The sequence below is a fragment of the Schistocerca serialis genome, chromosome 4 (genome assembly GCF_023864345.2).
Source record: "Schistocerca serialis cubense isolate TAMUIC-IGC-003099 chromosome 4, iqSchSeri2.2, whole genome shotgun sequence".
In the NCBI taxonomy this organism is placed as follows: domain Eukaryota; kingdom Metazoa; phylum Arthropoda; class Insecta; order Orthoptera; family Acrididae; genus Schistocerca; species Schistocerca serialis.
Window position 1 is genome coordinate 330,071,517 of NC_064641.1, and position 26,111 is coordinate 330,097,627.

At 41.4% G+C, this 26,111-nt stretch overlaps 1 protein-coding gene across 1 annotated transcript in view; it reads left to right on the top strand.

Annotated features, from left to right (window-relative positions):
- LOC126474959 (death-associated protein kinase dapk-1-like) overlaps positions 1-26,111 on the top strand; it is a 314,370-nt gene that overhangs the window by 209,247 nt on the left and 79,012 nt on the right. Inside the window, exons 16-17 of the mRNA XM_050102484.1 lie at positions 5,838-6,051; positions 14,592-14,830. Of these exons, the coding sequence (XP_049958441.1) occupies positions 5,838-6,051; positions 14,592-14,830 (453 nt within the window). The remainder of the gene's footprint in view (positions 1-5,837; positions 6,052-14,591; positions 14,831-26,111) is intronic.

The following is a 26,111-nucleotide window of genomic DNA, read 5'->3' on the forward strand; positions in this document are numbered from 1 at the left end:
TGCTCCAGAATGTTGGGTATTTATGAAGTAAATCTGTCACTAAATGTGAAAGGAATTTTGGGATACTCTGGTAGGGTCTTAACAAATTTGTATAGTCACAATAAATAATAACAGAGCTGTTCAGGGAATCATTGTAAGAACTCTGGCATGGTTGTCATGAAATCATGTTGTGCAGCAATTCTGCTGCTTCCATCTCATATCTTGCATATTCAGAAGTAATATGTGACACTATACAGTAGCTTGCAGAATGTGTATGTTGATGAAGTGTAGAAAGACTAGCATAATCTTAAATCTCATACAACCCATTTTCCACTAATATCTTAATGGTTTTCTGTATACTGAATGAAAAAAAAAGTTGACAGTGCTTGTTTTTGAAGTTACTGTTGTCTTTGTGGCCAAAAAACAATTTTACAAAACTTAGAATGGGTTGATGTGGACAATTCACTATGATATGGCATTTCACCATGTAGCCTGGGCTTACTCTCTTTCTAATCTCCTCAGTGCTTTTAGCTCCATATCTGAAATGGTAACAAAAATTCATAGGACTGCCCTTATCTGACTGAGGAAGTGTGTGGAGAATGTTGTCTGAAAGATCATCATGCTGATGGTTCAGATGTCTGACAACAAAAGGAGATGGCTAAGTCACTGGCTTCAGTATGAGTATTAAAGATAACATATCTCATGTGATTATCCCCAATGCTGGACATTGTCTTTGCATATATTTGGATAAATTTTGTTTAATCTGGTTTTTAAATATTTGAAAGCAGGTGTGTGTATTACTTTGGTGTAATGAAGAGAGATTCATTTTGAGTGTTGATTTAAATACTACAGTAATCTAGAAAACTGAAGAAAGTCCATAAAGATGTTACAGAGACCGTTCTCTTGAGTGATGTAATCTACAAACAATTTGCTAATCTATAATTATGATGATACAACTGTGGGTGGTTCATAATGGTTTTGGCCTTCAGAGAAGATTGTAACTGTTAGATGATCAGCAAAATTCATGATATAGTGTAGGATGAATATCGAATGAAAATCTTTCAGGTATCACATTAGAAAAATCTCAAGTTAAGAGCTATTTAGTACTCTGCCTAAGTGTTTGCGTGTGATGAAGCTGAAGATAGTTATCATAATCAGCCAATCCAAGCAAGAGTAGAATTCCATGATTTGTCCAGGCTCAAACCACTATCATGGTTAATTAAATCCTTCACTTTGTAAATTGCAATTACTTCCTTCACAAAAGAGTCCCAAGTTCTCAACACATCACAAGGTCACCAAGATGATTTTAGAGTACCACTAAAAATTATGATCAATATCTAACATCTAATTCTGGATTCCATGCCTTGCCCAGTTACAAGAATTCTGTATTAACTTCGTTGATGTGCAGCAGATGTATCTGGGTCATCAGTACCTCTGGCATCATTTACTGTGGTATGGACCTTAGGTTTAAATGATTCTTACATGTGCTGTTGCTTCAGCTGAAGCTCAAGTTGAAGAAATATCAGTGGAAGAAATGGAGTTTCTTTGGCTGCATGTCTGAAATCTAATTAATCAGGCAATGAGGTGTGAAAACATGAATATTGACATTTTGGACGTTATTTATTGACCACAATGGAATGAGAATGTTCACAAGATCATATTGTGCCTTGATAAGGGTTGCATCCTGCACAGAGTTGACAAAGGAAGTCATATTTGGTGAGAACAAATAGTATCTCTCATTAGGATTGTAACCTATCTTAAATCTGCAGTTGCCACAGCCAAAATCATGAAGTTTCAACATGTATTGGTACCTTACCACCTTATTTCTCCTACTCTCTAAATTTTACACTTTACAATAACACAAACTACATGAAGAAATCAATTAAATTTTATTAATAAGACCCCTGAAGTATCAACTTTCCAGGCACCCTTCTCACGCATGTCGTTTATTGAGATGAATCTCATTCTGAATGGTTATAATAGTGCACAGTATTTTGATATATTGTTGTTTAGACCTAAATACCTGTCAGATGAAAGTACCGGGTGATCAAAAAGTCAGTATAAATTTGAAAACTTAACAAACCATGGAATAATGTAGATAGAGAGGTAAAAATTGACACACATGCTTGGAATGACATGGGGTTTAATTAGAACAAATAAAAGGAGCTGCAATGAGAGAGAGAATGAGATGCGCCAGTAGTCGCAGCAGGTTGACGTTACCTGAAAAGGCGCTTTTAGTGAAGCTGTATTATCAGAAGGGCGAATGTGTTAGTTCAGTGTTACGATCCTATCGCCATAGGAAGGGGATTCGAATAGGTAAAGGTCCGTTCACAAATGCAGCTGTGGCGAGAATGATTTCAAAGTTCGAAGCCACGGGGTGTTTAGACAATAGTCCCCATAGTGGCCGACCGAGCACAAGGCATAATGCTGCTGAGACAGTTCAGTAAGAAATGGAGACTGTAGCGGGTTCGTCTATCCACGGGGAAGTCGGCACTCGTGCAGTCGCACGTTGAACCGGCATTCCATACACTACTGTTTGGTTGGCACTGAGGTGTACCCTCCGACGCTAAACGTACAATATCCATCAGCATCATGAACTGTTACCTAGCGATTTAGTGAAGCGGAGGGCATTTGTGGTGTGGGCGTTTCAAAAGATGGTGGAAGATGACGATTGGTTGAGTAACATGTTGTGGACCGACAAAGCTCATTTCACACTCCGAGGGTCTGTCAACGCCCACAACTGCAGAATTCGGGTTACTGAAAATCCTAGAACTGTCGTGGAAACTCCATTGCACGATGAGAAAGTCATGGTATGGGTTGGATTTACCACATCTAATGTTATTGGGCCTTTTTTCTTTGAGGAAATGCGTGATTCTGGTTTTGTAACTGCTACCGTGATGGGTGAGAGGTACGCCTGTGTGTTACAGAATCGCATCATCCCCAGCCTGGCTGATAAACACCTGCTGGATCGTACGATGTTTATGCAGGATGGCGCTCCACCCCATTTGCTAGATGTGTGAAAGATCTCTTGCGCGCGTTGTTTGGTGATGATTGTGTGCTCAGACGCACTTTCGTCATGCTTGGCCTCCCAGGTCCCCAGACCTCAGTCCGTGCGATTATTGGCTTTGGGCTTACCTGAAGTTGCAAGTGTATCATGATCGACCGACATCTCTAGGGATGCTGAAAGGCAACATCCGACGCCAATGCCTCACCATAACTCCGGAAATGCTTTACAGTGCTGTTCACAACATTATTCCTCGACTACAGTTATTGTTGAGGAATGATGGTCGACATATTGAGCATTTCCTGTAAAGAACATCATCTTTGCTTTGTCTTGCTTTGTTATGCTAATTATTGCTATTCTGATCAGATGAAGCGCCATCTGTCAGACATTTTTTTATCTTTTGTATTTTTTTGGTTCTAATAAAACCCCATGTCATTCCAAACATGTGGTCAATTTGTACCTCTCTATCTATATTATTCCGTGATTTATTCAGTTTTCAAATTTATATTGACTTTTTGATAATCCGGTACATCTACAGTGAGGATACCCTCGTCTGCAAAGGAAGGAGACTAGTCTGTAACACAAATAGTACCAGGAGACATTGGAATTAAAGGAAATTACTTATCAGTGAGGTCAGTAATTGTACACTATGATTCACTGTTTGGTGTCTGTGCTGGCTGTTGTCTTATTGATCTCAAAAATAATATTCTTTGGCAGTGAGCTGTTGGTTACAACTGAACACACTAAGTTGCAAGTTGTTTGGCCTTTTAAACCAACATGATAATCTTGTTTCACTCACTCAGAAAAATAATGTCCACTGGAATATTGCTTCCCTCATCAATAAGAAGATGAATTGGTGTGTATTACTTGACATCAGTGTGTTTCGGTATACTAAAATTTAAGTAGGACTCCTTTCTTTGTTGAGAAGTTTGTTTTACAAGTGAGATGAGAAAATTTTTGAGTGAATTATGTAGATATCTGTGATGACTGTGCTCTTTTCTAAATAAGTAATTCTTTACTTGGTTTATATTCTCATTTTTAGGGATCCAAACCCCAGTGAGTAAAAAGGTAGCCTTTATAGGATTACTTTGTATGTCTGCCCGACTGTCTGACTGTCCCCTTTTTGTCAGCAATGGGGAGATGCATCAGGTTGAAATTTATATCAAATGCTAATGTCTAGGCTCCCTTGGTGGTGTAATAAATTTAAGCTTCAAAGTGGATGCAGTCAAAAGATATGCCCATTCATGACACATATTTTGATAGTCACAAATTCACTTATCAAAACGTATAGATGAGTTGCTTATAATCATGTTAGGCCTGGCAATCAAGTGGTAAAGTGCATGCCTGGAAACGAAGAAGTCGCAAGCCTAGCATTCACCTCTGACCTATGTGAGTAGTCACCAGAAATTACGAATACATAAGTCACTGAAGTGGCATCCAATTTAAAGACTTACACTAGGTCCTTGAGCCACACGAAATGTTATTGTTATATATGCACATAAGTTACAGAAGTCTACATCTACATCTACATCTACATGGATACTCTGCAAATCACATTTAAGTGCCTGGCAGAGGGTTCATCGAACCATCTTCACAATTCTCTTTTATTCCAATCTCGTATAGTGCATGGAAAGTACAAACACCTATATGTTTCCGTACAAGCTCTGATTTCCCTTATTTTATCATGGTGATCGTTTCTCCCTATGTAGGTTGGTGTCAACAAAATATTTTCGCATTCGGAGGAGAAAGTTGATGATTGGAATTTCGTGAGAAGATTCCATCGCAACGAGAAATGCCTTTCTTTAATGATGTCCAGCCCAAATCCTGTATCATTTCTGTGACACTTTCTCCCATATTTCGCGATAATACAAAATGTGCTGCCCTTCTTTGAACTTTTTTGATGTACTCCATCAGTCCTATCTGGTAAGGATCCCACACTGCGCAGCAGTATTCTAAAAGAGGACGGACAAGCATAGTGAAGGCAGTCTCCTTAGTAGATCTATTACATTTTCTAAGTGTCCTGCCAATAAAATGCAGTCTTTGGTTAGCCTTCCCCACAACGTTTTCTATGTGTTCCTTCCAATTTAAGTTGTTCATGATTGTAAACCAAGGTATTTAGTTGAATTTATGGCTTTTAAATTAGACTGATTTATTGTGTAATCAAAGTTTAACGAATTCCTTTTAGCACTCATGTGGATGACCTCACACTTTTTGTTATTAAGTGTCAACAGCCAATTTTTGCACCATTCAGATATCTTTTCTAAATTGTTTTGCGGTTTGTTTTGATCTTCTGATGACTTTATTAGTCGATAAACGACAGCATCATCTGTAAACAACCTAAGACGGCTGCTCGGATTGACTCCCAAATTGTTTATATAGATAAGGAAGAGCAAAGGTCCTGTAACAGTACCTCAGGGATCACCAGAAATTCCTTCCATTTTACTCGATGCCTTTCCGTCAATTAGTATGAACTGCGACCTTCTACTTGCACTTGTCCAGTGTGTTTTTTTCTTGTAATTATGTTATTCTTTCATTTTGTGGGTGTGGTTGCACTGAAACTATCCTTTGTGTGTGTGTGTGTGTGTGTGTGGGGGGGGGGGGGGGGAGTGTGTGTGTGTCTTTCATGTAGTTATTAATTGGGTTTCTTTTGGTTCTTGGTAACTTCTCTTTTTACTCCTTATTAAATTTGAATAGTAAGGTGATAATTATCATTTGACCCGTTCAACTCGATTCATTTGACAATATGACATTACATGTTCACATTTTGTAAATTTTTGTGTCTAATCTTATGTGTAGAGTAAGATTTGAGTAAATATAAAAGTATGTTGTATTTTATGTTTTATTTCTGTTTAAGGTCTCAGTCTCTGGTTGTGGTGGTGATTTGACGTTATGGGAACTTTCTGGACAAGATACCTATTTTCTGATATACCATCATTTTCTAGGCTCAACAGCTTGTCTTCATGTTGTAGTTTATAGTCTGGCTGATCCACCAAGTGCTCAGCTTGAGCAGTGTCTCTTCTGGCTTACCTTTCTCCAGGCACGCACAGTACCACCACTTGAACCACTTGGTAAGATGTTTGGTCAGTATTTCTTAATCTTGTATATCCCATCAACAGTTCTCCAAGCAACAGAGAATTTTAGATTTACTCTTTAATTTCAAGTTTTTAGACATTTTCTTAATGTTTTATTCATTTCTTTTTTTTTTTTCAAAAGGAACATCCAGCTGTCCTAGCTTTTGATACAGTTAATTCCTTCCTTAGCAAAGAATGAGGGATGTATGGGGGAAGATTAAAAACTAGGGGCATTTCGTTCAGACCAAAGACAAAGACTCAGGTGATTCCAGCTGTGTGTGTAATGAAGTACCCTCGTTCTCACAACAAGGTGGTTCCAGCTGTGTGTGTAATGAAGTACCCTCGTTCTCACAACAGGTAGATTCCTCTCAACCTGGGGTGTGGGTGACCTGCCATTAGTTTTAAACTTTCCCAAACCTATCCCTTTTTATTAGAACTGGCCTTTTACAATATCTAAGAAAGGGTAAGGGGGAGAGAGATAGAAATATGGTAATTGATAACAGTGTGTGTGGTTTTTGTAGCTCCAGGAAAAAGAAAGTGGAGTTCTAGCAAGTGATCATTGTAGTTTCTTGTATGTTCCTTATAACACAACAAAGTCAGATAAACTACAATGGATTCTCGATGAGCCTTCAATTTTGACACGTTTCGATGCTCTTCATTTTTTAAATGCATTTCAGACTGCATCAGAAATACATAAAAAGACTGAAATCTAGACTTTTAAACTGAGAGTTTCTAATTATTTCATACTTCGTGACATGATCCTGCTTTTATTATATTATATTAGAACTGATGATATATTGAGTAGCTCAGGAGATACTTGTCATGTTTTTTCTCTAACTGGTTGTTGGAATGGTAGTAGGGCTTTGTTTAAGTGTACACATTTATAGATTTGTTAGTGTTAGTTAAGGATAATACTGAATTGGTGTAGTGACCCACATAAGATTCCAAACCTGCGACCCAAGGTCACAGCTGTACAGCATGCCACAGAAGTCAGAAGACACGAGCACCGGCAGAGGCCCCCCAATCTTGGATGCACATGCATACTCTCTGTAGTGCACTCTACTGGCTGGCCAACAGCTTACAGAGTTGGAGCTGGCCAGCCTCACTCTCAGTCAGATGTTTACTTCAGCCACGGGATGATTAGGACTACCAGGGCAGCCACTCCGTAGCAGGTCTTTTTTCTGTACCTATATTTGTGAAGTAATAAAGTGTTGTGTTCGTTATTACCTGTGTGTTCTTGTAGACAGGACATATTGGTGATGAGTATGGTCATTTTTCATGTCTTACATTGTGTGTTTGATTTTCGCATTGTGTTGTGACGTTTCTCTTGTTGTGACATGGAAGCTCTGCTTCAAACGTTGGTGCAACAGCAGGCAGAACTTCTTTTAGTCGTACAACAGGCTGTGATGGCATTGCTGTCTCCATCTTGTCTCCAGCTATGTTTCCTCCTCCATTTATCGTTTGACAAGGCAGTGGAAAATTGGGATACATATGAACACCGCTTATGGCAATGTTCCCATGCCTTCCATATGACAGATGCAGAGGTATGCTGTGCACTGTTTTTGTCATGGATTTCTCCCACCTTGTATCAGGTGTTGCAAATATTGACCCCATTACAGTTACCACCTTTGTTGTCTTTTGACAATGTATGCCCAGTGTTGTTTTCCTTTTATCACTGTCACACACACATTGTGGCTGCTAGGGTTGAATTCTACCTGTGCAAGAAACAGACCCATCAGTCTTATTGCGCCTGGGCCATAACTGTTCACAGCCTTAGTTACAAGTGCCATTTTGTCATTTCCAAGTTAAAAAGAGACATGTGTGGATGACTTGGTTTGCGATGTTATAATCTGCTTCACCCCAGATAAGGAAGTCTGCCAATGGCTCCTCCAATTAGAAAACCCTTCCCTCGGTGAAGTGTTGTCCATTGCCCATATGAGGTCTCACATACCACTGCTCAGCAGCTGGAAGCATGGTGCGACATTGTGCTGGTGCAAGATGGCCTGGCTATGTCCACTTCAACTGGGGAGGACGACGTAGCAGCGGTTTTATTTATTTATTCTAAGATGATACAGAGCTTGTATCAAATACATAATTTTAAGAGTATATAATGTAAGAAATGACAAGCAAAATAGAGGTACAGAATCAAATGTCCCAAGTATTATGCTTAATTATGTACCCATTACACAAGTTCTTAGATTTCTAAGTCCAATCTGTTGATCCAGTTGAGCCCTTCAGGTGATGCATGGTGGATGCTGCTCCCTCTTGCTGTCATGTGAGTCTTGTTACTCCCAACATGATAGAGCAAATTGTCCTCAGCACTGGGCTGTCTGTCATAAGTGTCAGAAAAAAGGCCACATTGCAGTAGTCTGCCAGTCAACGGCACAAAACACTGTATGAGAGTACATGAATATGGATATACGGAAGTGTCATCATCCAGTTCGGTACCCAATCAGATGTCCAACAAGCGTTTTATTGATGATTTGGTTCTCTCTCGACAGCTGCACCTCCAGGTGGACAATGGTGTGACAGTTTTCCTCTTAATGCCCAAACATATTAAGATCTCGGCTCTCCTCTGCTACACCTATGAGTATATGGTAAGCGGCAAATCCCTTTGCTTGGTCACCTACAGATCAGCAACTCAGCCTATTACTTTTATTGTTGTTCGCAATCCTAGTTCAGCAAACCTTTTCAGGTTTGATGCCTTTCAGACCGTTGACTTTTCAGTAACAGGCTCCATGCAATTGCTACCTGCTGTCATTGGAATCTCTGTGTTCCAAATTCCAGGATTTATTTGTGGAAGTCGTAGGGACCAGCACAGACTTTAAAGCCCACATAACATTGAAGCAGTCAGCTCATCCTAGATTTTTTCATGCTTGGCAGGTTGTGATAGACCTCAGCTCCCCAGTCAGGGCAGAGTTGGACCAGCTTGCATCTCTTGAGGGTATGGTTCCCATTTCATCTAGTGAATGGGGCGCACTTCTTTTTGTAGTGATTACCGTATTAACTCGAATCTAAGCCGCACTTTTTTTCCGGTTTTTGCAATCCAAAAAACCACCTGCGGTTTAGAATCGAGTGCAAAGCAAGCGGAAGTTCTCAAAAATGTTGGTAGGTGCCGCCATAACTAACTTCTGCCATCGAACATATGTCCCGCTACACAGGCATGCTTTGTAGGCACAAAGATAAATACTGGCGCCAAAACCTCTGCGTCAGTAAATAAATTTAAAAAAAAAAGGTGGAAGACGAGCTTTTTTTTCTCCGCCCCGAGTTTCGACCACTACATTTTCATACATTATCGAACGAAGTAAATACAAATTCCATATTGTTCATCTTCGAATGTAGCAGAATTTCAATATACTACGGAAATCCAACTGGCAAGACTGTTTGGGATGTTTGTCAATATGGCCAACTCTACATTCTGGATTTTTTCCTATCTGTGAGAAGAGATGGTTGCTAATAGGAACCTGATGAAATGTGAATCACATGCAGTATTCTCTTCGCCATAAGAATAATACGAATATAAACGTTTTGCCATGTATTCGTTCATGTTTGCTGCTATCTCATTTAAATCCTGTCTGACAAATAAACTACAAAACTAGAGTGACACAACAGTAAACGCGGAAGAATATACGTATCGTGTCATGTTTATATTCGTATTATTCTTAAACCTAATAGTGATACAATCAGAAATTAAGCACGGCAACTAGATTTTTAAATCTAAGATGACTCTAATTTCTGTGCAGAACATGATGTACTAAAGAAGCGGCCGCAAAGATTTTCAAATGGAGAAAAATTTTCGTCTAACTCTCGTTCAGCACATGTTCTATCATACACAGTCTATTATTTGGTTCTTGTTGATCATTATCAAAGAAAGCAGCAGTGTAAGTAAAAACAAATAGCAGTGTCTTACCATTGTTTTGCTAATGAGACAATTCCTCTCTTTTTTTTTTTTTTTTTTAAATTGTAAGCGGCGGTAACGTGCACAAAAGCAAGCCATGCCGCGAGCGGCGACAGGCCGTAAACACGCACTATCAGAATGCGACAAACAATGCACGACACAGTACAGTAATGCATTTTCAGCTTAGAGTGACGTAAACATCTATAACAAAGAAAACGGCACTTATCAGATCAAAGCAAAATAAGCAATCGATTCAAACCAGACGAAGCACATGAAAAAGGAAGTGTACCCGTATTAATACGGACGGAGTGCCTGACGCATAGAAATGGCTACCTGGTAAAGCTTAACTGTTAAGCTTACGACTCGAACCAAACTACTGTAGCTGTATCGTCGTTCATTCGACCTAAATTGTGTCTCATATTACAATGGACTGAATTTGTTTCGATTTGGAGGTTAGGCCTAAAACTTTTCTCTTCCCTTGAATTTCGAGTCTCAAATTTCAGGTGCAGCTTAGATTCTGGAATTTTTTTTTTCCTTTATTTTGAATCTCATTTTTCAGGTGTGGCTTAGATTCGAGTGTGGCTTAGATTCGAGTAAATACGGTAAACCCCCTGATAAACTGTGACTTTGAGATGATTTTAAGGTCACTGTAAATTCACAGTCCGTGGTCAACACATACCTATTGCCATGTCTGGAAGAGATGTTTACACACTTAGTGGGGGTAAATTCTTCTCCAAACTTGATCATTTTGAAACATATCACAAGTTACCCTTGGGTGAGGAGTCCAAGCATATCATGGTTCTTAATATGCCTCTTGGCCTATGGTTCTTAATATGCCTCTTGGCCTATATCAATACCAGTAGTTAACATTTGGCGTAACAAGTGCCTGTGCAATTTTTCAGTTCTATGTGAAGCTGGTCACGTCCACTGTCCTGTGATGTTTCAACTACCTGGACAACATTGTCATTACCGGACATATGACGAATAACCATCTGCACAATATCTAGTCCCTTTCCAAAAAATTTTACATCCTGGGTTTGTGTTGCAGCCTACAGAAGTCTAAATTTTTCCAACCCTCTCTTGAGTAACTGGACCACACCATCACAGCAGCAGTGTGACCAACCTCTGGCGAGTCTGGACAAGGCTGTTACAACCTGCTGTGTCCCTTTCCATTGCACAAATTGCAGGCTTTCTTGGGTAAAATTGTCAATTACCGTCAGTTCATTCCCAGGGCATCCATCATTCCATGCCTTCTGTACCTTCTTCTCCTTAAGAATGCTTCCTTTGTCTTGTTATAGTAGTAGTACAGTATGAGATTATCTGGTATAAATATAGGGCCAAGATGCGCTGAAGAAATGGCGTACCTTTGTCCTCAGCAATTTTCAGTTTTTAATAATGTAGAGTGACAGTGACTCATGATGTACCTGCACCATCATGCATATAATTCACCCAATGTTATTCTCAAGAGTAGAACTGTAGCATACACCCAATGTATAGACAGATTTTATTTTTATCCTATCTTGAAAATATTTTGACATTGTGATTCATGGCTAAAACTTGAATTATTTATTGGAAAATTTTGTAAACAGCTGGAGCGACAACCGTAGAATGAAATCTTCTTGTAGAAATTGTAAACAGCCAATCAGTTGCAAATTGGAATGTTTATTAAAACCCGTTTACCATAGTTTCAACATTTATAAAAAGTCTTCTGCAGAAGGAAATATAGACAACCTAAGCAAGTTAACAGTGAAAATCTGTTAAGATATTTGTGTGTGGTTCAGTCAGGTCTCATTAACGAATACAAAAACAAAAACTTATTCAGACTTATAAGATTACATGTTCTGGCAGAGGTACATTAAAATATAGTTGAAAGGTATCAGTCAAATATAAAATTTTTACCTCCACAATAAATTAAAACATGTACAACATGGTTGTTGGCATTTTGTATTTCCACTCCAGTGTTCAACTAGTGCACTAACATCACATACCCAACGATTGCGCTAAGGAAAGCCTCTGGCAAGAGTGGGCATTAATAGTATATACAAGGAGGGTGCATAACAGTGAAAGAAATCTCATCGTGCTAAAGAAATTTTGTATTTGGCTGACGCCCTTTGGCTGTATTTTAACATACCTCTGCCACAGAATGTAATTTAGTAAGTCTGAATAAGTTTTTGTTTTAAATTTAATTTTTCATTTTTATATTTGTTAACAAGATAGGATTTATATTGGTTAACAAAATGTGATTGTACCTGTGTGTTTATTTACCTCTTAAAGTATTTGCACTGTTAACTTGTTTACATTGTCTATATTTCCTCGTGAAGAAGATGTTTTTATAAGCGTTGAAACTATAGTAAAGGGGTTTTAATAAAGCTTCCAGTTTGCAGCTGATTGGCTGTTCACTATTTTTACAAGAAGATTATTGATTGTATTCTTGTCTCTAACGAGATATGAAGAACCTATCTTAAAACTTTATGTTGCTGCACACACATTTAGTGTTATAAATGAAAATAAGGAAATGTTATTCTACTGGTTGCCATGGGTTGTCATTGCTAATCACAACTGCTACAAACTTAGGTTACTCTCAACAGAAAGAATCCTCTCAGAAGGTTGTAAAATTTGAAATCATAACCTCTGTTCAGCAGTGTTTCAAAAATAAATACCAACAAGATAATTTTCATCCATATAATACCAATAATATCTGCAATTCAGTAACATGTGTTTCCTTTTCAACCTGTGTTTTTGCCAGACATACTGACCACTGAAGAGAAATGACTTATATAATCACTTGGTGACTACCTGCATCAGCAATAAGTACTAGTGAAATGTGGTTTGGGGTTAAAGCAGACTGGCAATAATAGCTGTAAAAGCATCAGTAATCTGATTTGATGAGTAAAAACTCATTTCTGCATATGCTGTCTTCACAAAACATTGTGTTTTGACTAATGTATAGGATGTCAAACATGGAAATCCAGGACGAAATAATGACAATATTATGAAAAGTATTGTTGCTACTCACCATATGGTGGAGATGTTGAGTCGCAGATAGGAACAACAAAAAGACTGTCAGCAAGTAAGCTTTTGGCCACACGTGACTACCCACCCACACACACACACACACACACACACACACACACACACACACACACACACATACACGTGGCTTCGGCAGCTAGAGACTGTGGTCTAATTCTGATGAAGGCTTTTTTGACTAAAGGCTTGCTTGCTGCCAGTCTCTTGTTGTGCCTATCTGGGACTCAGCATCTCCATTATATAGTGAGTAGCAACTATCCTTTTCATAATATTGTCAATGTATTACTGTATTCCATAGTATATAGTTTACTCTCTACTAAATATTTGTTCAAGGGATTTCAGTGTTGTTATGTAATAGTATATTTCTGAGCTTAAATAATTTTATTTGTAAAATAGTGAATCCGGAAATACTTCACAATTGCTAAATATGTATGGAAATTGCATATACATCCTACGTTCCTTATCCCTACCCCACTCTGCCCATCTTCTCATCCCCCTTCTCTGTGCCCATCTTCTCATCCCCCCCCCCCCCCCTCCCCTCTCTCTCTCTTTCTCCGTACATCTCCTCCTGCCCCCTCACTCTAACTGTCTCCTCCTCCACTCTATGTTTCATCTGAACATTCAGTAGCTTCACACGTCTCCTGCTCCTCCCATCTCTGTGTGCATCTCCCTCTCACCCTCTTTATGTCCATTTTCATCTGAATGTTCATTAGAGTATCACATAAAAATGTGAAGTAAATCCTTCAAGATCTACCAGAGATTTTTGGCAACAATGTTTTTCCTTTATATGTTACATATATATTTATATATGTAATATATTACAAAAATATGTATTCTGTGTCCATCAGAAAGTTCATTAGAGTGTTGTGTAAAAATTAGAAGTAACTCACTTGAGAACTTTTTGAGATTTTCAGTAACAACATATTTAATTTTTATAGTACATAGCATTTATATATTATGTATATTAATGTTAAACTGATTTTTCCTTATGAGAACGTGTGAGCAGAATTGTCAAACTGAACACAAAAGTAATAACTGATCAAATCAGTAGAGCCATTCTCAAGTGTTGATCTTTCACAGCTGATTTAAATTTCTAACTTTTCCAGTGCATTTTTCAAAAAATTTTTTTTTCATACAAACCGTGCCCTGACAATTATGAACACAACAAAGACAAAATCAACCAAATCTGCCAAGTCAGTCTTAATTTATGATATTTCATACAAGCAGCAATTGATGTTCATTTCTGACTTTTCTGTTAGATTCTCCAAATTTTTTTTTCCATATGGACCTTCTCCTGACAATAATGAATACTTAAAAAAAAATCAAGCAATTCACTCACACTGTTCTCAGGTGATGATCTTTCATACATGCAGCAATTAATTTTTATGTATATAGATAAGCTGGTGAACATTTTTCATGATTGATGCATTCAGCTGTGTGTGTGTGTGTGTGTGTGTGTGTGTGTGTGTGTGTGTGTGAAATAACGAATCTGTTAAATTTTTATCAGTGAACCAGTCTGTCTTGAATATTGCATATTTAAACATTGTACTCATGATATCACTACAGTACTCTTCTTCCAGCATATTTATTTCAGTTATACTCTGTACAGGTGAAGGGGGTGTAGCTGGACGACTTCCCCTAGTACTTCTTGTTGGTACACATGCAGACATGGCTGGGCGATATGCAGATTCAGCTGCAAGACGTTTAATTACGCAGCTTCGCACAAGGTTCCGACTGCAGCTAGAATTGCTGCCTCAGACAATTGTGTTAGATGCTCGCATTCCTGGTAGCCCAGGAATACGTCAACTAGAGGCAGCCATAGCAGGAGTGAGACAGCGACTGTTGCTGGTGAGTGGGACTACATTTCGTTATTTTTGTGGCACAAGTATTGTTTGAAAATGGGATCGGGATCATTTTACCCAGCACAAGGACTATCCGTTATCCTTTCGCAGTTAACAGACAGTATGAAGAAGATGGTCTTCCCATGAAAAAGATGAACAGAGAGATGAGAAATGCAGATAAGCAGTAGAATGTATAACGATAACTGTGTTGTGAAGTAGAGGCATTTAACTGTAGACAGATCATCCTTCATTCATCCATCCGTCCATCCATCCATCCATCCAGTTTTAGGATTTTCTTGCTTTCTCTTAATCAGTTGAAACAAATGGCAGGATGGCTATGTTGAAAAGGTCTCAGCCAATTTCCTTCCGTAATTTCATCCTGGGCCCTGTCTCTAATAACCTTTTGTTGCTTATGTTCCTTCCTTTCAGCAAAGTTTATGTTGGGATGGGACAAGGACCCAAATGATCCTAGTTGTGAAGTAGCCATTGAAATTGACCATTGTTGCTCAGAGTCATTTTCTGCCAGTTGATGGTCAACTTTCCCTTTGGGTACAGTTTGACCTTAGCCAGTTATATAAGTTGATAGCGTATTAGTAGTCACATCTACATGACAGACTTGTGCAGTAGTCACAATGAAATTGATGCATGATGTGGGTTCTTGCACAAGTGTTCCTGCCATATTCTTGATCAATTTGGAACACAATGTGTTAGATGGGTCTTATACTCAGTCATGACACATGTGGCAGTAGGGTTATAGGTAAGGACAGATGAGGACAGTGAATAGGTTGAATAGCAGAATACTACTTTGTGAAACGTCTAAATGATTTTGGAGGGAAAATTCTTCATTCTAGAGTACCATTACATACACTCAAAGTCTTGGCAGAGGATGTGGTTCCAATCGGCAGTGATATTGTGTAATAAATGAGGTTCTCCATTGCAACTGGTTAACGGATGTGTGTGGACTGTTGGGACCAGTAGATGATGTAATGCACAAGATTTTAAAACAAGAAAGGTGAAAACTGTGAAACCAGGAAATTTCTGAAGAATCTCTTCCAAGATTTGAGGTCTATCGGTTTCCGGAATAATTATGTTGTTAATTTGTCTCGAATCAAGAACAACCCTCAGTAAACCATATTTCTTCTTCACTGGACTGCTGCCTCACCAATAACTTGCTGAAGCATGTAATTAATTTATTCTTTAACTTTCTGATGATAAACAAAAGGAATGGTGTAGTGTCGTCTAACAAAAGTATTGTGTGGCTTAACTTGAAATTCATAAAGAAAACCATGAATAGTGCCAGCCAGGTACATTATCAAAAATGTGAGCATGAGTTTGTAAGATTTCCTGTAGCTGCTGTTTATGAAAATCAGAGGTGGCTTCACAATTGTCAACTTTGCTCTAAATCATATCGAAAATGTCAATCACAGTGTTGTCATTGTTGTGCTCATAGTACAGGTCAGCTGAAGTAAATTGTGTGGTGTACCAGTTGATATTTGGCTGGCTCTGAGCACTATGGGACTTAACATCTGAGGTCATCAGTCCCCTAGAACTTAGAACTACTTAAACCTAACTAACCTAAGGACATCACACACATCCATGCCCGAGGGAGGATTCGAACCTGCGACCGTAGCAGTCACGTGGTTCCGGACTGCAGCGCCTAGAACCGCATGGCCACCGCGGTCAGCAGTCGATATTTCTGTTTGAAGAAAGGAAATGTAGGCAGTTAATGTCTTGTTCCTTGCTAGAGAGGCTCTGATATGTTTGTGATCCTGGCTTGCAGTGGTGCATGTCTGTTAAGACCTTGGTGAGACTTTCAGAATAGGGATAGGATGTATTCAAAAGATGTGAATTGTTTTCTAAAAATTCTCTACCAAACATTGACATTGATAAGCTGTCTAAACATTTGCATTAGAGAACTACACAGCAGAGCATATTGCAGTGCAATCATTTACAACTCGTTAACAGTGCAATCAATTGCAATAAAACAACTATTCACATTGGTGTGTAGAATATATGAGACTGGCGATGTAGCGCCAGACTTTCAGGAAGGATGTCATCCACACAATTCGAAAGATTACAAGAACTGGCAAATGCAAGAATTATCGCACAATTTGCTTAATAGCATCCAAGTTGCTGACTAGAATAGTATACAGAAGAATGGAAAAGAAAATTGAGGATCTTTTAAATGACCAACAGTTTAGCCTTAGGAAAGATAAAGGCACCAGAGAGGCAGTTCTGACATTGCAGCTGATTATGGAAGCAAGCTGAAGAAAAATCAAGACATGCTCAAAAAATTTGTCAACGTGGAATACGTGTTTGACAATGTAAAATGGTGCAGAATGTTTTAAAGTCTGAGAAAAATAGGGGTAACCTGTTGGGAAAGACAGGTAATATACAATGTGTACAAGAACCAAGAGGAAACAAGAAGAGTGGAAGACCAAGAACGAAGTGCATGGATTAAAAAGGGTGTAGGATGAGGATGTAGTATTTCACTGCTAATGTTCAATCTATACATCGAAGAAGTGATGACCGAAATAAAAGACAGGTTCAAGAGTGGGATTAAAACTCAAGGTATATCAATGGTACAGTTTGCTGACAACATTGCTACTCTCAGTGAAAGTGAGGATCTGTTGAATGGAATGAACAGTCTAATGAATACAGAATATGGATTGAGAGTAAATTGAAGAAAGATGAAATTAATGAGATGTGGCAGCAATGAAGTAGTGAAATAGTGAAAAACTTAACATCACAATTGGTGACCATGAAATAGCTGAAATTAAAGAATTCTGCTACCTAGGCAGCAAAATAATCCATGACGGACAGAGAAAAGATAGCATAAAAAGCAGACTAGCACTGGAAACAACAGAATTCCTGGCCAAGAAAAGTCTATAGTATCAGACATATGTTGTAATTTGAGGAAGACATTTCTGACAATATACATTTGCAGCACAGCATTGTATAGTACTGGGGCATGGACCATGGGAAAACCAGAACAGAAGCGAATCAAAGCATCTGAGATGTGATGCTACAGAAAAATGTTGAAAAGTGGGTGGACTGACAAAGTAAGGAATGAGGGGGTTCCTTACAGATTTGCTGAGGAAGAGAATATATGCAAAACACTGACTAGAAGAACGAACAGGATGATAGGACATCTGTTACAATATCTGGGAATAATTTCCATAGTACTAGAGAGAGCTATAGATGGTAAAAACTGTAGAGGCAGACAGAGGTTGAAATACATCCAATAGGTAATTGAGGATTGGTTGCAAGTGCTGCTTTGTGTTCAAAAGGTAATGGGCTGCATCCGACCAGCCAGAAGACTGGTGACTCAAAAGCAAAAGAAACATACTTAATGTCTATGAATGGCAATTCTTTCAAGGTTACGATTGAGAGCATCTTGAAGAGGAATTTTGTTTTCCCCCCAATCAGTCTTCTGACTTTTGATGCGGCCTGCCGCAAATTCCTCTCTTGTGCCAACCTCTTCATCTTAGAGTAGCACCTGCAACCTACATCCTCAACTATTTGCTGCATGTATTCCAATCTCTGTCTTCCTCTACTGTTTTTGCCCTCTCCAGCTCCCTCTAGTACCATAGAAGTCATTCTCTTATGTCGTAACAGGTGTCCTATCTTCCTGTTGCTTTTCCTTGTCGTGTTTTCCACATACTCTTTTCCTCTCCGATTCTGTGCAGAACCTCTTCATTCCTTACCCTATCAGTCCACCTAATTTTCAACATTCATCTGTAGCACCACATCTCAGATGCTTCGATTCTATTCTGTTACAGTTTTCCCACAGTGCACATTTTACTACCATACAATGCTGTGCTCCAACATACATTCTCACGAATTTCTTCCTCAAATTAAGACCTATGTTTGATACTAGTAGACTTCTCTTGGCCAGGAATACATTTCTGGCAGTGCTAGTCTGATTTTGAGTCCTCCTTGCTCCATCTGTCACAGGTTATTTTGCTGCCTAGGTAGCAGAATTCCTTAACTTTACACGCTTCATGACAATCAATCCTGATATTAAGTTTCTCGCTGTTCTCATTTCTGATACTGCTCAATACTTTTGTCTTTCTTTGATTTTCTATCAGTCCATATTCTGTACTCTTTAGACTGTTCATTCTGTTCAGCGGATCATGTAATTCTTCTTCAGTTTCACTAAGGATAGCAGTGTCATCAGCAAATCATATCATGGATATCCCTTCACCTTGAATTTTAATTCCACTCTGAACCTTTCTTTTATTTCCATCATTGCCTCTTCAGTGTACAGATTGAACCGTAGGGGTGAAAGACTACATCCTTGTCTTATACTCTTTTTTAATCCGAGCACTTCATTCTTGGTTAGCCACTCTTATTATTCCCACCTGGTTCTTACAAATATTGTATATTACCCATCTCTCCCCATAGCTTACCCCTATTTTTCTCAGAATTTCAAACATTTTGCACCCTTTTACAAATACTTTTTCCAGGTCAACAAATCCTATGAACATGTCTTGATTTTTCTTTAATTTTGCTTCCATTATCATCTGTAACATTAGAAATGCCCCTCTGGTGGCTTTACCTTTCCTAAATCCAAACTGTTCGTCATCTAACACACCCTCAATTTTCTTTTCCATTCACGTGTATATTATTCTTGTCAGCAACTTGGATGCATGAGCTGTTAATCTGATTGTGTGATAACTCTCGCACTTATAAGTTCTTGCAGTCTTCAGAATTGTGTTGATGGTATTTTTCCGAAAGTCAGATGGAATGTCGCCACACTCGTACATTCTACACACCAATGTGAATAGTTGTTTTGTTGCCACTTCCCCTAATGACTTTAGCAATTCTGATGGAATGTTATCTATCCCTCCTGTATTATTTGTTCTTAAGTCCTCCAAAGCTCTCTTAACTTTTGATTCTAATACTGGATCCCCTTTCTCCTCTAAAAGCAACCTGTTTCTTCTTCTGTCACATCTGACAAATCTTTCCCCCCACAGAGGCCTTCAGTGTACTCTTTCCACCTATCCATTATCTCCTCTGCATTTAACAGTCAAATTCCCCTACCACCCTTGCTTTTAATTTCACCGAAGGTTGTTTTGACTTTCCTATATGCTGAGTCAGTCCTTCCAACAACCATTTCTTGTTCGATTTCTTCACATTTTCCACGCAGCCTTTTCATCTTAGCTTCCCTGCACTCCCCAATTATTTCATTTCTCAGTGACTTGCATTTCTGTGTTTTTGTACTTCCTTCTTTCATCGATCAACTGAAGTATTTCTTCTGTTACCTATAGTTTCTTCGCAGTTACCTTCTTTGTACCCATGTGTTTCTTTCCAAATTCTGTGAATGCCCTTTTTAGGGATGTCCATTCCTCTTCAACTGTACTGCCTACTGAGCTATTCCTTATTGCTGTAGCTACAGCCTTAAAGAACTTCGAGCATATCTCGTCATTTCTTAGTACTTCCATATCCCACTTCTGTGCATATTGATTCTTCCTAACTAATCTCTTAAACTTCAGCCTACTCTTCATCACAACTATATTGTGATCTGAGTCTATATCTGCTCCTGGGCACACCTTACAATCTAATGTATGATTTCGAAATCTCTGTCTGACTGTGATGTAATCTAACTGAAATCTTCCCATATCAACCGGCCATCTCTAAGTTTTTGAAAGCGAGAAGATATATATATATATATATATATATATATATATATATATATATATATATATATATATTTTTTTTTTTTTTTTTTTTTTTTTTTTTTTTTTTTTTTTTTTTTTTTTTTAGGAGAAACAAAATTTAGTCAGAATTTTGTCTTGTAAGATATTCTTTGTTCAAAAAATATATATTTCAAAAGTTTGCCGGATATGCATCACTGGAGGAGTGTGTTCCTATATCTAAGGATGGTGACATTGTGTAATCACACCTCTTTTGTTTTTAATAGTAATTCTAAGCATGTTGTGTGACATTATCTGCATCGTCCAAAAAGTATTGCCAGTTCTGTTTATTTCATTTACATGTGACCTTTGTATGATTAGGATCACTGAATTGAAGTGTTGTCAAAACACTTTTATATTCAGTGCCATAACAAAATGAAAAGTCAGAATGGAGGTAATGGTATGTTACTTTTAATTATTTCCTCTAATAATCTGGAAATCTCTCTGTCATGTGATGTCTGGATTGCACCAGTTTGCAGAACTACACACTCAAAAATATTTAAATCAGTTATATTGTTCTATCATTTTGTAGTAACACGGTTCACGTTTTCCGTCGCACTTCAGAGTAAACAGGGAACTGTCTCATAGCTATGCCCGATGTGAACTGACTGGGCACGGCCCGTGCTGCCTGAGTTGTTGTTGTTATTCCGATGGCAGAGGTCGTGGCCGAATTCTCGCGTGCCCTCTGGTGGACGCGACTCTATTTGTGGCAACTACCGTCCGTGACGCGCTGTGCCGATGTGCGCCTCCCACGATCTTTCTGGTGGCTACTGCACTCCTCCTTCTTCGGGGAGGAAGGGGGGGGGGCTGAAGCCACTGTGATCCACTGAGTCGGAAGGTGGAGTGTCGTGCAGGAGTGATGACCTCCACGTCCATCGGAAGGCTGGAGTTGAGGGATCTGCCAACCCTCGAGCCGGAACCTTCGAATATGGCTGGAAGTGACCCACACGAAGAGGCCCCCATTGTCCCACCACCAGAACCCGGGACAGAACGGGAAACAGGCCGTCGAACTCTGGATCCTGGTCCACCCCGGGAGGGGCAAGACCCCGTGGCGGGGACGATGGGGAAGGGACGACCACAGGTGAACCAGCCTCCTGAGAAACCGGCCCTGCGAGGGGGGCCGGCTCTCGCTGGGGCATCGCTAACGATGGCGATGCCGGTGCTGGAGCTACTGGTGGCTGTCAAGGCTAAGAGCCATCGCAGTGCGGCGGAATCACAGGGGGGGAGGGATGATAGCATCCCCTGAGAAACCAACACAGGTGCCGGCAATGGGGAAGCCGGTGCCCGAGGGGTCGGAGGGTGGGTGCCCAAACGTGGACGTAGCTGATTTTGGTGACGACGTACCTCCCGGTCCCCCGTCTGCAAGGTATAGAGCTGGCGGCCATTTCGGCGCAGGACCACCGCCGGTATCCAACGTGGATTGCGACCAAACCCACGTGCCCAGACCGACATATCCGGTGGAAAGCCGGGTACTCCGTTTTGCGAAGACTGGCGAGGACCGGGCCGAAGGAGGTGCAGCAGAGTCCTAGGATGGCGCCCGTGGAGGAGCTCAGCAGGGCTGCATTCTCCCATAGGTGTGGTCCGGTATGCCGTCAGGAAAAACGTCAACGCCTCCTCCGCAGGAAATTCGTGCACCTACTTTTTCATCTGTGTCTTAAATGTGCGCACCATGTGCTCGGCTTCCCCATTTGATTGTGGATGAAAGGGGGGAGAGCAAACGTGCCGAATACCGAAGCGCCTACAGAAATCCTGGAAGGACTGCGACATAAACTGAGGTCCATTGTTCGAGACCAGGGTGACTGGCAGACCTTCCACAGAAAAGATTTTTGCTAGTGCCTGGATTACAACCTCTGAAGTGGTTGAGGAGCAGCGAACCACATATGGAAATCGGGAATAAGCATCAATGACAATGAGCCAAAAGCCATTGAGAAACGGGCCCGCAAAAATCGATGTGAACACATTCCCATGCCTGGGTTGCAGTCAGCCATAAAGAGAATGCTGACCTGGGAGATGCCTGTTGGCTCACACACTAGGAACAGGCGGCCACCAAGTGCTCAATTTCTCTGTCAATACCAGGCCAGTACACATGTCTGCGAGCCAAGGTTTTAGTACGGGAAACACCCCAGTGCCCCTCATGTAATAACGTGAGGACTTCCCTTCGCAAACTTGCAGGAACAACCACGCGAGGAGCTGTATCATCGGTAGCCAGAAGGAGAACTCCTTCCAAGATGGAGAGGCGGTCTCGTAGAACAAAATAATTACGAAGAGGGTCCGAGGCCCGACCTGGAGGTCGGGATGACCACCCCTGCTGAATGAGGCGAACTACTTGCCTGAGAACCTGGTCAGCTGCCGTTTCCGTGGCGACTCTAGAACTAGTAATCGGGAAGCCATCAACAGCTTGGCAGGGCACCACATCCAAATGAAAACACATAATCTCCTCTCGATCGAACGTAGGATCTGGGCCCACCGGAAGACGGGAAAGAGCGTCTGCGTGGGCATGCTGTCCGGTAGGGCGAAAATGAATGTCATAATGGTACTTAGACAGGAACAAGGCCCAGCGCTGTAGTCTGTGGGCCACCCTATCCGGAATCTGAGAGGTGGGGCCAAATAACGATATTAACAGCTTATGGTCAGTGATTAACTGAAACTTTGTGCCATACAAGAAAGGGTGAAACTTGGTAACTGCTTAGACAATGGCCAAGCCTCTTTTTCCGTCTGGGAGTAATGGGCCTGTGCAGGACTAAGAGTTTCAGACACAAACGCCAGTGGCTGCTCGGAACCATCTGCGTTGCGATGGGCCAGGACCGCCCCCACCCCATACTGCGAAGCATCTGTAGCCAGGACCAACGGCTTATGGGGGTCAAAAGTAGCCAAACATGGCGCTGACGTGAGGAGGCCTTTCAACGAGGTGAACGCTCGCTCGCATGCAGACGACCAATCAAAAGGAACACCCTTGCACAGAAGGCAGTACAGGGGGTGGGCGATGGTGGAAGCCCTGGGAATGAACCGGAGGTAAAAGGCAATCTTGCCTAAAAAAGCTTGTAACTCCTTCAGTGAAGCGGGCCGCGGAAGGTTGACGATACCTTGGACCAAACTTCCTAGCAGCTGGACGCCGTGACGAGAGATTGTGTAGCCCACATACTCAATGGACGGTTGGAAGAAGTTTGACTTACGCAGGTTGCAACACAAGCCCACGGATCTGAATTTGAGAAAGAGGGTGCGAAGGTTGTGCAGTTGTTCCTTCGTGCTGCGGCCTGTAACAATTATGTTGTCCAGGTAATTAATACAATGAGGGATTGTGGACGTGACGTGCTCAAGATAACGCTGGAATATCGCCAGGGCACTGGATATTCTGAAGGCCAACTGCTGGTATTGGTAAAGGCCAAACGGGGTGTTGACAACCGCCAGCCGTTTGGAGTCCTCATCAAGAGGTATCTGATGGTAAGTCTCTGAAAGATCAGTTTTCAAAAAATATTGTCCTCTCGCCACGGCGGAGAACAAGGCAAAGGATAGGCGTCCACCACCAATTGGGATTTAATGGTGGCCTTGAAATCGCCACAAAGACGTAATTTTCCCGAGGGTTTCCTGACAATAATGAGGGGCGAAGCCCACTCACTAGAAGAAATGAGAAGAACGACCCCTAGGGCTGTCAGCCGGTCTAGCTCTTCTTTTACCTCAGGGCAGAGAGCGAAGGGGATCCGCCTAGCGCGTAGAAAACGCGGGCGAGCCGACGCCTTCAACGTTAAGTGAGCTTCAAAGTCTGAAACACGCCCCAGGCCCTCCTCAAAGATATCCGGAAAGTCAGAGATCAAAGATTCTAATGATTGATAGGGAACGTTTTCGGAGACCAACTGTATGGCGTCAGTGATAGAAAACCCGAAAGCTTGAAAGGCATCCAAGCCAAAAAGGTTAGCGGAGCTCGGATCACTGACAACAATAAAAGTAATAGGCCGAGTGACTGATTTGTAAGTCACGTCGGTAGTGAATTGACCCAGTAGGGGAATGAACTGTTTACCATAACCGCGTAGACCCCGGTAAACTGGCGCCAATGGGAACGACCCAAGGTCGGAATAAGTTTGTGCATTCAACAAAGAAACTGCCGCGCACGTATCTACTTGCAGTTGTAATCGGCGCAACCAAACCGACACCTCGAAAAATAGTTTGTGTGCCGATGCATCGGGAGCCTGGCCCGATGAAACTTCCTGAATGTCCACGTCCATGTCCTCTGTAACTGCTTCCTTCGATTCTTTCGAGGCAAACTTTAGCAATGTGTCCTTTTTTATTACATTTGCAACAAACGGCCCAACACTGGGGGAACTCCAACCGATCGTGATGTATATAGCACGACGCACAGGACGGTAACAGGGGCCAGCGGCCGGAACTCTGTTTACGTGCTGTGGAGGAGCGGCCGCAACGTCCGGATTGTACCGCTCGCACGTCGTCCACCCCGGACGCAGTGGACACAGCCGCGGCGCCCTGAACCGCCGTGACATCGTACCATGCTTCCAACTGCTGACCTGCGGCGTGAGAGACATCATACGATTGAGCAGTGGACAGGACTTCCTCGAGGGAAGGGTCTTCCAACTGCAGGGCCCGTTGCCGGACCTCCCTATCAGGGGCCGAACGAACAATGACGTCGCGCACCATAATGTGGGCATACGACTCTCGCGACTGCTCCGTGACAAAATGACACTTGCGACTAAGACTGTGCAGGGTAGCGGCCCACGCCTGGTAAGACTGATGGGGCTGCTTCTTGCATTGATAGAACTCGACCTAGCTGCCACAACATGCATGCGGCGGTGATAATGTGAAGACAGTAATGAACACAATGCGTCAAAAGACAAGGACGAGGGTTCCTGCAACGGCGCTAGCTGCCGCAAAACTTGATACAGCGAGGGAGATATCCAAGACAAGAAAAGAGCACGACATACCTCCACATCGGCAACATGAAACACCTGGAAATGCTGCCGAAGGCGATGTTCATACGCGTCCCAGTCCTCCACCATCTCGTGATACGGGGGAAAGAGAGGAGGGAACGGCGCTGGAGCAGACGGCGTGGAGAGCAACTCTGGAAGCACTTGTTTCATGGTGGCCATGAGCTCCGTCTGCTGCTCAACCAAAACCGACACTAAATCCTCCATGCCGCGGATAAGCTGCGAAACCGGAACAACGACGCAACACGCGAAAGAACGACCCTACTCGTCGCCAATTGTGTAGTAACACAGTTCACGTTTTCCGTCGCACTTCAGAGTAGACAGGGAACTGTCTCATAGCTATGCCCGATGTGAACTGACTGGACACGATCCATGCTGCCTGAGTTGTTGTTGTTGTTCCGCTGGCAGAGGTCGCGGCCAAATTCTCGTGTGCCCTCTGGTGGACGGGACTCTATTTGCGGCAACTACCGTCTGTGACGCGCCTTGCCGATGTGCGCCTCCCGCGATCTTTCTGGTGGCTACTGCACATTTGCTTATAACCATGTAAGAACAATTGAACACTTTTTTCATTATCTGTACTCTCTACTAATGTACCATTCTGCAGACTATTAACTTGTACTTCAGCCAAAACTTTTGTGAGAAAACTGTTCAGAGC